General features: G+C 36.3%; 1 protein-coding gene across 1 annotated transcript in view; it reads left to right on the top strand.

Annotated features, from left to right (window-relative positions):
- CFAP43 (cilia and flagella associated protein 43) overlaps positions 1-16842 on the top strand; it is a 42160-nt gene that overhangs the window by 19086 nt on the left and 6232 nt on the right. The window contains exons 13-33 of the mRNA XM_058841600.1: positions 560-663; positions 1648-1788; positions 2563-2732; positions 3518-3670; positions 4145-4275; positions 4971-5121; positions 6032-6100; positions 6827-6904; positions 7363-7488; positions 7925-8029; positions 8693-8809; positions 9436-9642; positions 10408-10614; positions 11743-11832; positions 12563-12640; positions 13069-13194; positions 13762-13881; positions 13965-14072; positions 15253-15339; positions 15636-15724; positions 16090-16291. Of these exons, the coding sequence (XP_058697583.1) occupies positions 560-663; positions 1648-1788; positions 2563-2732; positions 3518-3670; positions 4145-4275; positions 4971-5121; positions 6032-6100; positions 6827-6904; positions 7363-7488; positions 7925-8029; positions 8693-8809; positions 9436-9642; positions 10408-10614; positions 11743-11832; positions 12563-12640; positions 13069-13194; positions 13762-13881; positions 13965-14072; positions 15253-15339; positions 15636-15724; positions 16090-16291 (2659 nt within the window). The remainder of the gene's footprint in view (positions 1-559; positions 664-1647; positions 1789-2562; positions 2733-3517; positions 3671-4144; positions 4276-4970; positions 5122-6031; positions 6101-6826; positions 6905-7362; positions 7489-7924; positions 8030-8692; positions 8810-9435; positions 9643-10407; positions 10615-11742; positions 11833-12562; positions 12641-13068; positions 13195-13761; positions 13882-13964; positions 14073-15252; positions 15340-15635; positions 15725-16089; positions 16292-16842) is intronic.

Below are 16842 nucleotides of genomic sequence, written 5' to 3'. Positions count from 1 at the left end.
GGCTTTTTTTGTTTGGTTGGATTTTTTTGTTGGTTGGGTTTTCTCCCACCCCTAGTTATTGAAAAATCTGAGTGTTTTACTCTACTTTGCAAAACATAGAATGGATTTTGAACTGTTAAACTTTAATATAAATCTGCCTGTTGTTTGAGACTCAGATGTATCCCTTTTCACAGCTGCCTAAGACAGAACTTTAAAAATTGATACAGAAAGCAACTTGTTCCAAATTAAATCAATGCAAAGATGTGTTTTTTCAAAATAATATCAGGATCTGTGTAATAGTTTTATTTCCAAAAAAGTGGATGTAGAAGAAATTCTGACTTAACAAAGTTGTTAATGCAGACTGCTGTGGACTATGATCAGCTTGAGATTGATCACCCACTCAATTAGAAACTGCACTCATAGCACTGGGCTTTATGTCTAGTCCTAAACCTGTAAACCCAGAAGCTGAAATTTATCTTTATGCACTCAGTCAAGTCAGCCAGTTATGAGAGTGAAATTATTTGACTCTTTTTATGGACTGTATTGAATTGATTTCTACTTGGATTTGCATTTTACCTAGTTATGATCAGAGTGGCCAGTTCCTCATTGCAAGAGCTACAGAAGGACACATCTTTATTCTAGATGCTCGTCCATCAAAATCATTCCAAGTTCTGGGATATATAGGTAATACATGTAACAACATTAATTACATTTTCTTTTCTCTTCTCTATTTTCTGTATTTTAAGTATACTTAAAGTCAGTGAGGCTAAGCCATTCATCTTCATTCTACTGATTTTTTTGGAGGACTAAACATATTCTTCCCACCTGTTTTGTAAGGGCCAGAGTCCCTCTTGGGGTTTTTTGTTTTGGAGGGTCTGGTTGATTGGTTTTGGTTTTTGGGTTTTTTTTCCGTTTGTAATTTTAGTTAGCAAATGTACCAATATTACCTTTCTTTCAGAGTATGTATAGGTCACAGGGAAAAGAATTGATTAGATGACAAACTGATCACAGCTCTAGCACTAAAGTAATAGTGATGACAAAGAACTAAATAACTTTGTGAGAATTTGGACTAAAAAACTGTAGGTTATGATCATTGTGTGAAATCTCCTGTTACAAATTTCTGCCACAGACATCTTTAAAATGGGGACTGCTGAAATTGTCAGCTTTGCTGGTTGATAGTAAGGAATAAAATATGATTTTAATATGATAATGAATTGTGAATTTATCTTTCCAAAAATCATATTCTTACAGATAATATCTGTGTGTATCAATATTCACCATAATTATAAGTATAAAGGATGATATTTTATCATTTTAATTGTTTTCACAAACAGAATTGTATCTCCTTAAATAACTTTTGTAATTTGCCTGATCATATTCTCATTGTCTGGAGGGTTTGTGCTTTATGTGGCAGTTATCAGCAAATAGGCTCAAAATTGCTACAATTCAAGCTGGATGGAAATTCAGATTTGATTATTTAATATAATAATAATGTGCTGGTGCTTAGGGATTCCCAGCACCCAGTGCCTCAAGTGGAGTTGAGTGCCTGCAGGACTCCTGAGCTGTGCTCAGAACTGGGATCTCGTTTTGTGCCACAGGATGTCTTAGTAAAAACAATCTTACCATGCTGCAGTAACAGTTTCCATTGATGTTCCTTACCTGCTTCAGTAGTGGCAGACGAAGTGCTCCATCTTTCTGTGCTTTCTGACTTAAAGAATGACTTCGTTGAAGTGATGGTACTTCTTAGTGTAGCAGAGGTCCAACAAGCAAGACTGGAAATTTTTCATCTGTCTTCAGCAATCATAACAGGTAAAAATTGAAATAATACAAATGTTTTCTAAGGAAATAAGCCTAATGTCGGATTTGCAAGTTACTTCCATTTAATTTTTAAGAGGACTTGCATTTTACAAACTTTTCTAAAACCAGTTTTATAGTTTTCAACAAAGTGAGTATTTTCTTTAAATATTCACTAATGTTGGACTTATTTTTGTGCCTATTTTTAGGTACATAAAATGGGGCTTTATTTTCAAAGCTGATGAAGAGCTACAGTTATTGTCTTCATTTCAATTTTATATCAGGTGCCTTGACAGTCTTAATTTCAGGTGTCCCTTTAAAGCTCAAATTAGGGAACTAAAAAGAATAACATGCCCTTTTGAAGATATGAACTGCAGTGTTTTAGCCAATACCACCCAGCTTGTGTGTTCCTCATGACAGAGATTCCTAAAACAAGTTCTAGATGGAGGCAATGGTGACATGAACCTGCATGCAAACTAATTAGCACTGCTGACATAATACTCAAGAAGCAGAGTAAATTAGTGTGTGCAAATAGTCCCATCAATGTGATCAAGCTGTTTCTAGTACTTCTTTAGAGCCAGTAGAGCTAAAGCTCTGCTTCACAGCAATATGCTGCATCAGCACAACTCACTGAGTTGGTGTTAAATCTAAGTATCTTAATTTCCCTGAAAACTCACATCGTGCTCACTCCTTGCTGAGGATCATTTTCATAATTACATGATAGACAAAGCACCTGTATTAGTGGTAGTCATGCCTCTTCCTCCCTTTTTTTTTTTGTCTATCTTTTAGATAATGATAAGTATGTGAATGAACAAGGAATGTTTAATGCTAGTGACCTGAAAAAAGAGCAATATGATCTGGATTGCCCTTTGAGCTCAGCAGTCAGACTGAAGGATAACATTGTATATGGCTACTGCACCTCTGCACCTTTCATCTATAAATACCACCTCTCTGAAGAGGTAATTCTCTGAAGCTGCATTATTTTGGGTTGTGGTTAAATACCAGCAAAAAAAAGCTGCAGATTAAATTAATATAGAGGAGTATTATCTTAAATAATACTAGTATAATTTAAGATAATTAAGATAATAGTATTATCTTAATAATACTCACTCCACTAAAAATACCTACTCCATACATACTCATCAACTTTGGGTATCCTAGCACTTGCTCAGAAACCTGGCAAAAATAATGTCCTTGTTCTATTATGTTGGTTCTTAAAATCCACACAGCTTGCAGGCACTTTACAAGTGGATTCTGTGCTGGAGCTGTGGGTTTGTGCAGTCTGCTGAGTAACTTGGACATGCAGCTCCTGAAGGCACTGAGCCAATGTCAGCCCAGGACTCTCGGATGCAAACCCAGCCCAGCCTCACCATGAAGCAGTGGGGGCTTCAGGAAGCCACTGTCACTGCCTGCTGAGGAACTGCAGCTCTCTGCAGCTCACAGGTCTCCCACAGTTTGAGAGTCAAGGCAGGTAAAAACGTGAATTCTAAAGATCACGATTCCTCCTTAACATGTCCCATCCTTTCTGAGGTTCCAAGAAATTCCAGGCTCAAACTGAACCCAGACCTTTTTGCAGAGATGAGAAGCAAATCAGCAGCACAGCAATGGCACTACCTCCTCAGCTCAGTAATCCAACAACAGTTTAAACTGCAATGCATGTGGTAACCCACAAACCCCTCATTAATTTTCTCAAAATGGCATAGATATCATCTGAACTGTTCCTAACCTTTTGCTTGTTTGGCAGAATAAGTTGGAAGATCCATCAGTATTTTCATCAGAAAAAAAAATTCCTAGCAAACAGTTTGGATCAGGTTTACTCTGTTTATCACCCAGCAGCCAGTGGCTGGCAGCAGCAGCCAAGGATGGTGTTTTGTTTATCTACAATACTTCTACTCTGGTAGGTGGGCATCTGGGCAAAGGCTTTGTTTGATTTACATGAGAAAAAAGTGTGAAAATTACTTTCTTTTACTGTAAATTCTTCCTCACTTGTATATAAAGTGTTTGAGAAAAAATTGTTGAAAACTGACATAGCATTATACAAGATAATTGTTTTTATCATGAGTGTGTATACAATTGTACAAACCACTTCCTTCCTTCTTCAGTAAATCTTAGCCTACTACATTTTGCTGCTGTTCTTACCTCCTGCAAAATCAATATGCTACAAACTTGTCTCATGTGTAGTCAAACCTCTTAAACTTAAAACCCCTAGTATTTTATGTACTTTGTATTGCCATTTTGGATTGACTTTTATCTAAAAATAATAAAGAAAACCACATTAAAATGTTTTTATAATTTAAATAATAAAAGTAATTTAAAGACATATTCCATTATAAAAATGTATTTGCTGATACTGCTTCTATGACTTCTCTAGGATATACTTGCTCAAAAGCATTGTCAGTCATATCAAGGAGGGGGAATCAGATCCATGGTATTCTCCCTGGATGGCAAGTTCATCCTAGTTAACGGTGAAAATGATTGTGCCCTGGTGTGTCTGAAGTGGAAGTATGTATAAAGTGGCAGACTAATATTGATTGTGTCATTTCTTGTATCCTGATAGATTAATTTTTGCATCTACTTGTGATTCCAGACTTCCTTTTTCAGTCTTAAAGTAAGAAGAAGAATTGGATAGAAATAAAATCATTCCTCTCATCTTTAGAGGCAGTCTGGCCTCTCTAGCTCAGGAAAAGTTTTACACTTTGGGTCTGATTGCAGCGCAAGATATAGGAATATCTTCGGGGAAGTATTATCTGACACTTATAATTTTCAAATCATCTCTGGAAAGGCCTCTCTGGAGATGTAAGGGATGTAATCTCCTGCAATACTATTTTAACTCAGCAATCAGGAGACATCCCAGCTTTAATGGGAATTCTACTGTAGCTATAGAGAGCTCTTAGCAGACATTAGGAGTAAGAGACACTTGAAAGTACAGCTTTTCTGTGGGAAAAGAGATGTTCAGGTAGATGCATAGATTAAAGATGACTCTGTCAGAGCAATATTTTTATATGGGTAATGCACCTTTCAGATTTTTTAGTTCTGTGGAGAGTTCACTTAATTATGCAGTTCTAGAACTCAAACAATTCAAAAATATTGACTATGCATTTTTAAACAACTTAATAATTGTGTTATAAAGAATACTTAATACTTTGTCTTTTTCCATAATATACAAAAAATACATCAGTTTGCTTTCTGTTTACCAGGGAGATAAAGGAAACTGAAGCTGAGGAAGCTGCTCTTTACTGGCAATCTTTGCTTAATACACTGAAGAAGTCTACTTCAAATGAAAATTCTGTTTTAAAATCTATGGCAGAATGGAAGTTTGACCCAGAATCCACATCAAAATTACTTCCAGTAAAGAAATTTTATGGTGCTTTCATTATTTTTATAGGGGAGAAAAAAGTTTGATTATTGTCCTAAAATTGTACATGATAAAAATTGCCCTTAATACACTGATCCTTTTGTTAAAGTGAAAGAATACTCCTGAGGATAGGCTGAATATGCTTAAATAGTAATTTGTAGACAAGTACAATCAAAGAAATAGGATATTTATGAGAAGATGACATTCACATCTTCAGTTTCACTTGGTTTCCTCAGCCACAGAAAACTCTGTGAAAGTCAGTTTCTCCTCATGTGAAGTTACATGTCCTTCCCAGTGTGATGTTACTGCTATACATTGTGTGTTACTAATTGTATGTTTCTCTATTGAAATCAATCAAAATAGAGATTACATAGATTAGTCCAGTCAATCATTTGAGTCAAAAGGCTTTGCATAATAGCAAGGGTTTGCAGGATTAGATCTAGGGACTGGTTAGGCAACAAAAATATAACACACTGATTTGGTGGTGGTGGTGTTTCTAATGGGAGTCCACTTTTTCTTTCCATCTTTCTTTCACTCGCTCTCTGTTGCTGTTGGACACGAAACGAGTCACACAGACACAGCTCGAGGTGTGGTGAAGGAAGGAGAGAACTTTATTTTTTCTCTCAGAATTTATAGGTTTCTGACCACGGCCAGGGATTGGATAGTCAGGATAACACTTTCCCAACTGCAATGGCCGTGAGAGATGTCCATCAAAAGACGTGTATCAGAAAGAACGTACAAATCTATGTTTACAGTTACTGTCCTGGGAAAGTCTTTAGAAACTATGTCAACAAGATTGAAAAACTGAGTTTTCAGGGCGACAGCTCTCTAAGTAACTGAGCTAGATGTTTATAGCCTTAATATAAACATCAGAAGGCACCACTGAAATCTTTTAATGCACAGGTGACAGAAGAAGATGGAAACATCACAAATACCGATGACACGACATGGATAGGCGAGAAAATACAGAAGGTACTTTCACAGAACAAGTATTAATCAAAGCTAGAGTTGTCAGGGCTCATTACTTGGGGTACCAAAGTATTTGCTGTTTCAAAAGCTTTTCTCACATTTGGACCTCTCTATTCATTGCAATCTAGACTTTTAGGAATTCTAGACCAAGGTTATAAGTACATCAGAGAAGGTGCCTAGCACAATAGGAGCTCTGAAAACCAAAACACCACCTCTACACAAGGAGTAAGCAAAAGAAAACAAAGGGGAAAAAAGCCTTTCAAATTCTCTTCTTTTAGAAACCTAAAAGGTTTTTTTTATACTAAATGTCAAAAAGTTGTACAAAAGTTTATTACCAGAAACCAAGCAGGTTACTCAATGAAAAATGAAAACAATGAAAATTTTCAACAATGAAAAATCTAAGGATTGAAAAAATCTGGGAATAGGCTGTATGCAGTTCAATGTGTCTATAAGCATTGCACTTGCAATTATGTCTTTCTTTAGTATTTTCTTTTTTTCAAGCACCATTACTGTACAACCAGTTTACAGTGTGACCTGGCTATAAAATCTGTTTTCTCTTGTGCAATTCTGAGAATCATTCTATTGAATTAGGGCGGTGTCTGTTTCAGTTATTAACCCCTCTGGCTTTTTATTTTCTGTACAGATAATAGTCCTTTTGATTGCTTCAGTATTTTTTTTTTCTCTTGCGTTTTGTTTTTGCCTTTCAACAATGCATTTGTTGTGTGTCAGGTTATGAGAGAAGACACTCAGAGGTTTGCTAACCAGAAGGAAGAGCTGCAAATGGGAATGAAAAAGCTGCGTGAAACTGTGAGTTTCTTATAAGGGTAATGGCTCAGCTTCCCCATTTTGTTTAAAGGAACACTTATTTTATGGCTGTGAGCTCTAGTGCTCAGTTACATTTTTGTCATGAACTCTGAGCAGACAGGTATTAAAGAGATGTGTTTCTTCAGGGACCAGTGCTGAAACTGCCAGGAGCTACTGTCTGCTTCCCAGTTTCCTTTGCTCCAAATGGATATTTTGTACCACCTTCATACCTGAACTATCTGTTCCCTTAGCAGGCTAATTTCTGCCTGTGTAACAACCTTCCATTATACAAAAGACTGTCCTCTCCTTTTTCTTCTGTTTCTTCCTATAAGGCAGTTAAAAGTGCAGGTAATTAAAATAATTTTCTTTGATACCAAGTTGTATGGTTTTAAAAATAGCATTTCCTCTATTCACATTCAAATTACTTTTTATTCCTTATATTAAAAAAAAAACCCAACCAGATTCAGAAAATGATGCATGAAAATGAGCAGGTACCAGACATTGAGAAACTCGAGTACTGGGAGTTCAACCTGGATTTAGAGGAACAGGAACGAGTGCAAGCAGAGGCTGAAGAAGACGTGGCCAGGGTATGGCAGAATGGGGGAACATTGTAAAACTATCAGTGGAAAGGAGAAAAATAAATAAATAACAGAGGATTATCTCAAATTTGCTGTCCAATTCTGAGAAGCAGAAAAACAGAAACGTATTTAAAGTCACTTTTTGAAGCAGGTGAAACTGCTGATGCAGACAAGGCAAATTGGAGTATGATTTATGCCAGATACTGTAAATCTCACACTGTGGCCTTGGGCATGTTGCTTAAGTCCTAGGATGCTTTTCTTCACATGGAAAATGATGCCTTCAGTACTATGCAGATACTTTTTGAAGAAGATAGCGGTGGTAGTCTAAGATGAGGAAATATTGGATAATTCATTTCATTTGTTAGTCTTTTTTCAGTAATTCAGTGGAAATTGTCCAAATATTGTTACTTTGCACCACATCCTTTTCTTTTCTGTGTCTTGAAAGGCAAGAAGGGAGATTGAGATGGAGAATTTATTCCACTGCTATTTGCAGGATTTAATCAAATATGAGTGCTGGGATGTCATGTGTGTAAAAGGACGTGCAGTTAAGGTAACCTCTGCTTTCTAAGACATTTTCTGCAGTAATTTATTTATTCCTTAAGGTACAGAGACAAAATAACACATTTCTGATTTGCTTATGGTGTGGGAAAAACTACTTTCCAAGGCTCAGGGATATCTTTTATTCTGTTAATTTTGTCTGAGCCTGGTGAATTTTACTTTCTAAGGTGGAAAATAGTGCTGATAAGCAGGTAGGCAACTCTTTAATTCCTTGATCTCAGACAATGTATTTACACACTATTGCTAAAAGGAGAAGTAAATACTATTTTTCTTTGTCAAGACGTATGACTTCTGCTACAGAGAACATAAAGGCAAAATTTAACCCTGATTTTGCCTACTTTAAATGGAGAGAGATGAGTCAAATTGATGATACTGGATTATCCCACGGGTAGTGAAAGACCAAGTCATTTTACAAAAAAAAAAAACAAAACAAACTAGTTCTGGTTTAATTCTGTGGACAAGGATGGATAAAGAGACCACACCTGTAGATTATTTTTTAAAACTATTAAATACATTGTCTGTACTAATTTATCCTCCATTTTATTCCTGATTTTAAGCAGTCTATAACTGTTTAGCATTCAGGTATTGAACAAATGAACTGATAGAAGCACTCTGAAAAACTTCTTACTTTGGGTTTTTTAATTAATTTGAGCAGTGCTTCCACATGGATTGTCAAGTGAGTAATTATCCACTGAAGGAACGTAGTAAAGAAGAGCTGGAAACTTTGAAGAAAGTTCTCCAGTTAAAGAAGACTGGGACAGCTGATCTTAAGGTACAGATCATGATCTTCTGTGCTGGCATCTTATCACTTCTTTATCTAGTTACATTCCTAAGGCCTATTTTCTTGCTGTAGAAGTTGGCCAAAAAAAAATTTAAAAACATAAATAAAGGTAAAACGTTATTAAAAAAAGTACTAATCTTAAATAATCACAGAATATCTGAGGTTAGACAAGCCCTTTGGAAGTTATCTATTCCTGCATTCCTGGAGCATTTACTCAGGGCTATGTCCAGGGAGGCTTGGAATATTTCCATGGTGATTGAATCCATAAACTCTCTGGGCTACCTTTTCTCATTTTGACAACCCTCACAGGAAAAATAACCCCCCAAGCCTTCTCCTTCCCAAGGGTAAACAATTCCAGTTCTTTCAGTATGTCCTCACATATAAAATGTTTAAAATCTTTCCTGGTATTTGTGGCCTATCACTGAACTTAATTCAGTAATCCCAGTGTTGTACTGGGGAACCTACAAATGGACCCAATATTCCACATATAATCATTTCAACTGATATTATTTTGATCACTGAGCTTAATTGAAGAATATAAACTCCAGAAATTTTTTCTTCGTGTGCCACTGGATCATGTACAAACTTAACACAGTTGATATGTTTCTGATCTGCAGGCTCAGGAGACAAATCTTGAGGTTGACTCTGAGACTGCTTTATCTGAGGAAGAGGGAGAGAAGGCAGCAGAAGTGGATGATGATGGTGTACCTCACTGCCTAAGTGGAAGCCTGAGCTCTCAGTATGGTGGGGACACGTCTGTCCTATACCATCAATGTGACTTACATACCAAGGAGCAGAAACTCAATCAGATAATATTATTGAAGGTGATATCTTCTGAAATCTCTCTTACTGCAGTGACACTCTTGAATCTGTTGGTTTTTACAGCAGTCACAGCCACTGTGACTATTTTGGACATACTGACACTAAACAATGGAGAGTTGCACCAGTCTCTGAGTAACTGAGACAAAAGCTGATAAATGCACATAGTGCTGTTGATTTGCCAGCTTGGGTTTGGAAGAACAAGATTTCATGAAATTGGTTATCCATTTTCAGGGTATCTGTATCCTTTTCATGGTGCATTTTAGTAAATTGACACGGTAAGAGAGACATATGCTTTACCCTCTCTAAAGTTCTATTTTCTTTGTTGAGATCAATTCTTTATGCTAAAAGATTTTATTCACTAAGAATACATGCTTTTTAAGAGGATTATAAGGTCTGATGTTCTTAAAAAGTCAGTTTCCAATGTTTATTTGTTTAAAAAAAAAAAGCAAATAGAGGACAGCCTAAATTTTTATCTAGCTGTGGCAGCAGCATGTTTCTTTCAGACTCTTAAATACCAAATGTGTAGAAGAAAATTAATAAAAATTTTTCTAGGGAAAAAAAAAAGAAAAAAGAGATCATCTGCCTAAGTTCATTTAACAAAGGTTGAACTCTATGCTTAGGATTTTCACAAAAAGGGTTTACCAGTTTATCTTCTTGTCAGACACACAAATACACACATTCATGATGCTGATGGCTTGAGGAGTAGTGTATAAACACAGGTGGATGTGACCTGAACAGTACTGCTGTTTCCTTTTTCGGTATTCCAGGACATCATTTACAAAGTGAAAACTGCTTTTAATGAGGAATTTGACATAGTTGTACAAAAAAAGGAGCAGGAGATAGCACGAGTGAAAGAAAGAAACATGAAGATCCAAGAAATCTTGGAACAGCTTGAACTTCAAGAGGAAGTGTGGGAGCCAGTCCTTACAGATGATGAGATGCCAGAGCGAGCACTCACTGTTCAGGATTCAGAGGTGTCTGAAAAGTGCATCTTTGTATTTCACCCATTCAAACCCAGCTCTCTAATTCTTGTCATTTCCAAACATTGTGTTCAAGCAGATGTGTCTGTATACTTAAAATCATCTTTTTGGTTAATTTTCTTTCCTTTCCTTTTTAAGGAGAAAAGCCTTAATAAGTCAATCTGAAGTGAAAAAATGTATACCAACTCAATTTATTGCTGTTAAAAGTTTCCAAAAGGCCCATAAATTAAATTCATTGTTCCTGACATTCAAATCGGGCTTTCAGGAATTGCTTCCATAGTTAAGGATTTTTCTGTTTTCTCTGAGTGCCATTTTGAAACAAAGTAGTTTTAAATGAAAAATCTAAGTATTAAAGCATACTTAGTAATGTACTTATAAATTCAATTAATTATATACAAAGAAACACCATAGTTCTTATGCAATATATTCCACTGATCTTATCTGCTCATGTGATCAATCTCTTCCCATTTACCTTTGCTCTCTCACCAGTCTATGTTATCCCACTGTAAGAAAAGGCTTATACAAAACACAACTGATATTGACAAAAGTGATGGTGGTTTGTATTTTAGGCTATTTAAATGTAGTTTCCGTAGCTGTTCAAAAGGAGAATTTTCATCTTGAGGAATATTGTCATAGAGCACAGATACAGCAAGCATTGAGAATTTGTGTTACACCATTGTCATGGTTTAACCCCAGACAGCAACTATGCACTACACAGCTGCTCACTCACTGCCTCATCTCACCAGAGTGAGGGAAACAGCTGGAAAGGTATAAGTGAGAAAACTCGTGGGTTGAGATTAGAACAGTTTCATAACTGGAATAAAATATAATAATAATGACAACAATGATAGTCATAATGTAATTAATGCAATTAAAACATAATCAAAATATAACTAACAGAAAAATAATATAAATATAAACAAATAAAACTCAAGAAAAACAACTGCTCACCACCAACACACCAATCCCCAGGCTGTGGGATGCACTGTACACCAGATAATTGGAAGAAAATTAACTCCATCCCAGCCAAAACCAAGACCACCATTTTTCCAAAGGGGTTTAGTCCCTGTGATCACATTTGGAGAAAAGAATCCTGATTCGAACTTCATTTCCTGCCTTCAGATTAAAGCTGAGAAATACATGACTCAAGAGGAGAAGGAGCAAGCAGAATTGCTGGCTAGGCTTGAAATGGAAAGACGCCTTGCTGCTACGGTAATTAAAGATGTATCCATTTTACAGGCCATTGTCTCTGTTTAGGCTTATGTAATGCAGCACTGAAACATTGCAGTAATGTAGTATGGGAGAATAAATTTAAACTGGTAGGTAATGATGATATGTGTCTTTTCCTTATTATTGTTTACAGTAAGAGCTACATAGGTCAGCTGGAGGGAGAAAAGATAGAGTATTAGACTCATAGTTTTTAAACGTGTGCTTAGGGGCAATTTAAAATATCTTATCAGGTGGCTGGGAACTAGATACATGTCCAAATTCATGCTACTCCTCAATCAAGAGGTTTGGGCTTGATTGATTGTGTTTGTTGATTCAGCAGCCTCTGTTGTCCATTGTTCAGACTAGAAGACTGTAATGCTTTCCTCTGGCTTTAAAATGCATCTGTAAAAAAAACTAAGATGGTTCTGGCCCCAAAATAGATGCACAATTACAGCTTCCATCATCACAGCTTGTCAGTTGGCCAGGGGTAACCTATGCCTGTGTTCTTTACAAAACTGCCAAAATGGCAGTTTTAGTAAATTATCTGGCATATGAGTATCTATTTACCAGAAAAAAATGAAACTTTTGGCTTGTTTCACACACATCCCCAAAATGCATCAACCTGCTAGTGACATGCTGAATAATCCAGAGGTGAACACTGTTACTATCCCCAAAACTTGCAATTGCTACACTTCCTTTTCTACCTTCAAGTATTTTTTGTGGTTCTTCCCAGGACAATGAAAGACTGCGTGCTCTTGATGACATGATGGGTGGAGTGCTGGAAATCAGGAGGGAAGACATTTTGAAAATGGTGAGATGTGTTTCTGCCATGCCCTTCTGCAATGTGAAATGCAACCAGCAAATATCTCCAATCTTAGTGACAGAAGAAGGCTGGAGAACTGTACAATTGCATTATGACCAGATAGAGTCCACAAGACAGCGTACACAAAAAAGACCACAATATTCTTACTGCCTGTGTATAAACAGAAAATGTGGTGTATCTTGTACTGATAGTAGTATTTGAGTACCAAATCCTAGTGAATTTCTGTAAGCTAGTGAGTCTAGCACAATATATATACACTAAAATTACTGGTGCAAGTAACAGATCAGAGCAACAGAATATATATGTTACTTTGACTTAAGGCTTGTTCCTTATGAAGAAATACCTTTTGTTAAATTTAGTGCATGCTGTAGTTTGTTAGTGTGCTGATATAGACTTAATATTGCTTTTTATTCCAGGATATTCCTCCACCTTCTTTTATATCCAGACCTGAGGATCTTTGGACTGAAGAAGAAAAGAAAATATTTGAAGAATATGAGAAAAATGTCAAGGAACTGAATGAAGAAAAAGAAGACTACAGACAGGTAAATTAAAATGAGGAAAAGATGCGTTTGTTCACAGTGCTCATAACCAGAGCTTCCAGTCTTTCTCAGAAGCAACTTCTAAAAATGAATACTAATAAATAGGATAAAATAAGAATAAATTATCATCAAAGATTATGTGGCATATTAAATAAATACTATCTTAGACAGAATTAGGCAATCTTCACTCATAATAATTACTATGGTCAAAAACTATTAAAAGCTGTGATATCCTAAGTAAGTAACTTTCTTTCACAAATGTACCAGTATTTCTAAAATGTGTTTTTCAGATTCATTCTCAGAGTTGCTGATGCCATACACAAATAATACAATTATATTTATTCTTCAAAGTGGTATTGGAACAACATACCTTTGTAGACTGGCAGAACTCTCTTTCCAAACAAGTAATTTCTGTGGCCTTTTGGCTGAATTATACAGTTCCATATTGTGCATTCTCCACCATCTCATATATATGGATATATATATATATAGAGAGAGAGAGAGAGAGACATCAGAAATTATTTGTTCCTCCAGATGTAATATTGCTGCTCTTGTCCTTCCCTTCCCCAGTTTCTGAGAAATGAATGGAACAAACTTGAAGCTTCCATCAAGGAAACAACACAAAATTTTGATGAGATTGTCCGCAAACTCTTTGAAAAGAAAGTGAAATCAGAGATGGTCGTCTACCAGGTATTGCAAAAAGCATTAATTTTTCATCTCTGCCTCTGTGCAGCAGAAATATTAACTTTTTTTTTATTACAATCATCTCACAGGAAGAACTCAAGATAGCCAATCTCATTTACACTTTACTGTTGGATGAAGAGTTGGACACCAGAGAAGCTGGACTTCATAAATTCCTTATGAAGAAAAAGAAAGAAAAAGTAATTTATCATTTGGAAAGCTGTTGTTAGGAGTAATGCAATGTTTACAGTACAGTTTCATGTGAAGTTTGCTCTTTCCAAACCAAAATCTTGCTGTAAAGGACTTTCTGACAATTTACAGGGTCACTGTTGTTTTTTTTGTACAGGTGACAAACATTACAAATACCTCTGGTTATCTTAATAGGTACTCAGCTAAGTTCACCTAGAGTTCTTTGGTAAAACTTCATCCATTCAGAAGGACATGCTGCTATTTGTTTGCTACATATAATATTCTTTAGTACCTGGTATCAAGCTGAAAGTACAGTGGTAGGTCTAGGTTTTAATGCAAGTCTCTTACTGTGGTAGTCTGCAGGTTGGTTCTGGCTTTTGGGACAATATTATCCCATTTGGCTACTTTTTCTTCATGGAGCTGTTCATGACTCCACAGATAATGTACTGCTGCCTCCACATGTCAGATCTCCTCCTCAGCCTGTGCAGAGCACTGTGTGTTTGGAGCTGCCAGCAGCCTCTTGGGAGCTGCAGGGAGGGATTCCCAACAGGCATCTAACCCCCACCGCTGAATTGGCTGGACTAATTTTAAAGCCATCTGAGACCAAGTGTATACCAGCATACGATTTTCAAGTTGTTGTTTTTTTTCTTCATTTTCTAAATGATCCCATTGGTACAACTTTTGGTCCCTGGAAACCATCAAATACAACAGAACTGTCTCCCCAGCAGAGTATTAACATTTAATAGCCTCTATAAAACATGATTTTAGTATCCTGACACATAGCAGAACTCTGCCATGACAATGGGGAAATTGCACTCTAAAGTTAAGAACTCTCCACTGAACAACATTTGAGATTTTTTGACTGGTCTTACCTGACATGACATGAAATTAAAAAGAAATCTCTATAGAAAAAACGTATCAACATATGTGGTTACATTCAGTGTTTCAAAAGGCTTGTAAGCATTTTTTTCTCAAACCTGTTACATTCTTAAGCAGCGGTTAGCTTAACTTCACAGCTCTTCATCTTCTAGTACCTTCAAGTGACCCCTGAAGAAGGCACTATATGGTTACTTAAAATAGCTCACAAGGTTATATCTAGAAATAAGGTGTCAGGTTCATCACTGTATGTGAATAAACATTCTCTGCTCCTGCTGGCTGTTTCATTCCCAAAATCTTTTGGTTTTACTACAGGTCAAGGGTGCAAGGAAAGTCCTGACTACAAAATATGGTGTTGAGGCTTACAAAGGGCCCTATAAAGATGCATTACATGAAGAGAAGGTGAGACTCTGGGAAACACAAGGAGTTTCAGAAGTTAAAAGTTAATGTTGTATCTTCATAATGAGAAGAACGTACTTCTCTGTAAGCAAGAGTTCTGGCCAACTCACTGATCAATGAAATGAGGCACTAAAGGACAGTATGTGCATAGAAGAGCTGATGAAACAGTGCAGATTCCTGTGATGTTTGGGAGCACTTGGAAAAGCACTGTATTCTATATTTCTAGGATATGGACAGGTTGATGCTTTTTTTTAAAAGCAATATTATGGTAACAAGAAGGCTTTCTTCCCCGACCCTAGATCCTGGAACATGGTTTTATGAAGCAGTTTGCTGATGTACCTTCCAATCTCCTTGAGGAACTTTTTCAACTTTACGAACATCGACCAGAGTAAGATCCCCTCCAATTCCAGTGTTTAAATACTAATATTTCTTGTGAGTCAAGAATGAGAATACTATTTATTCTAATAGTCTAAATTATATTGCCTGCTTTTTATTGGATAGTTAACAATAGCTAATTTTCCATCACACAAACAATTCCTATTTTTGATATACATTTCCTTATTCACAAAATCTATTTTAAATGCAATCTAAACAATCATCAGGTTCCAAGACAATATCCTTATTTTGTATAGTCTTATCTATTTGGTTTTTGCAAGAGATTGAGAGTATGAAACATTCTTAGTTTTTTGTGACCTTCTTCTGTGCAAAAGAAAATACAAAGTACATCCTGTCTGTGCTGTTTGTGTGCACTAGGACCCCAAGGACAGAAACTCTCCTTAACACAGCTAACCCCTATGTGACGGAATCACCTGAGGATTACCAAGGTGCACTTTCCCTTTTAATGAAAGCCATGGATGAACTGGATAGTCCTGAGCACAGGCCTAGTGGCTTAGACCAGTCTGTGTGGGAACGTTTTTGTCTAGCTAGACGAAATAAAAGGAAGAGTGAGGAGCTGGTATGTAAAATTCTTTATTTTGCCCATATACTTCTTGATATTTTTGAGTCTTAAACTTTAGTGGAGTTATCACGTAGTGTCAAGCTAGTGGTGAAATAACAATGCGGGATACATAAACTCCTTTGGCCTTTGAAAGTTTGTTCCGGCTACATTCAATTCAGAATAACAGGGAAACCTGTTCTCTAGTTCTAGCTGTAGTTCTTCAGAGGAAAACTTAGCATATTAATATGGAGGGATTTGATCAGAATGATTGTGGCCTTGTTACATTTTCATTAAAAAGAAAAGAATATAATTTTCCTTTTCTCTATCCATACGAAAAAAACCTATAAGGTATTTGATTCCCATTATCTGTTGAAGTCATCCTCTCCCATAAGCATTCTACGCTTGCACCAATTCATTCCAGTATTTTTCTAGAATATAAAGAGTAATTCTTAACAAAAGGTGTTTCTGGAGATGTATTTGTTCATTATAAAATCATGAATAAATCTGAATTATCCAGAGACAGATGTACATGAAATTTGACCAGAAGAGAAGCATATATGATGTCCCTT

The sequence above is a fragment of the Poecile atricapillus genome, chromosome 6 (assembly GCF_030490865.1).
Source record: "Poecile atricapillus isolate bPoeAtr1 chromosome 6, bPoeAtr1.hap1, whole genome shotgun sequence".
NCBI classification, from domain to species: Eukaryota; Metazoa; Chordata; class Aves; order Passeriformes; family Paridae; genus Poecile; species Poecile atricapillus.
Note: the sequence above shows the minus strand (reverse complement) of the source record. Positions and strands in the feature narration are given on the sequence as shown.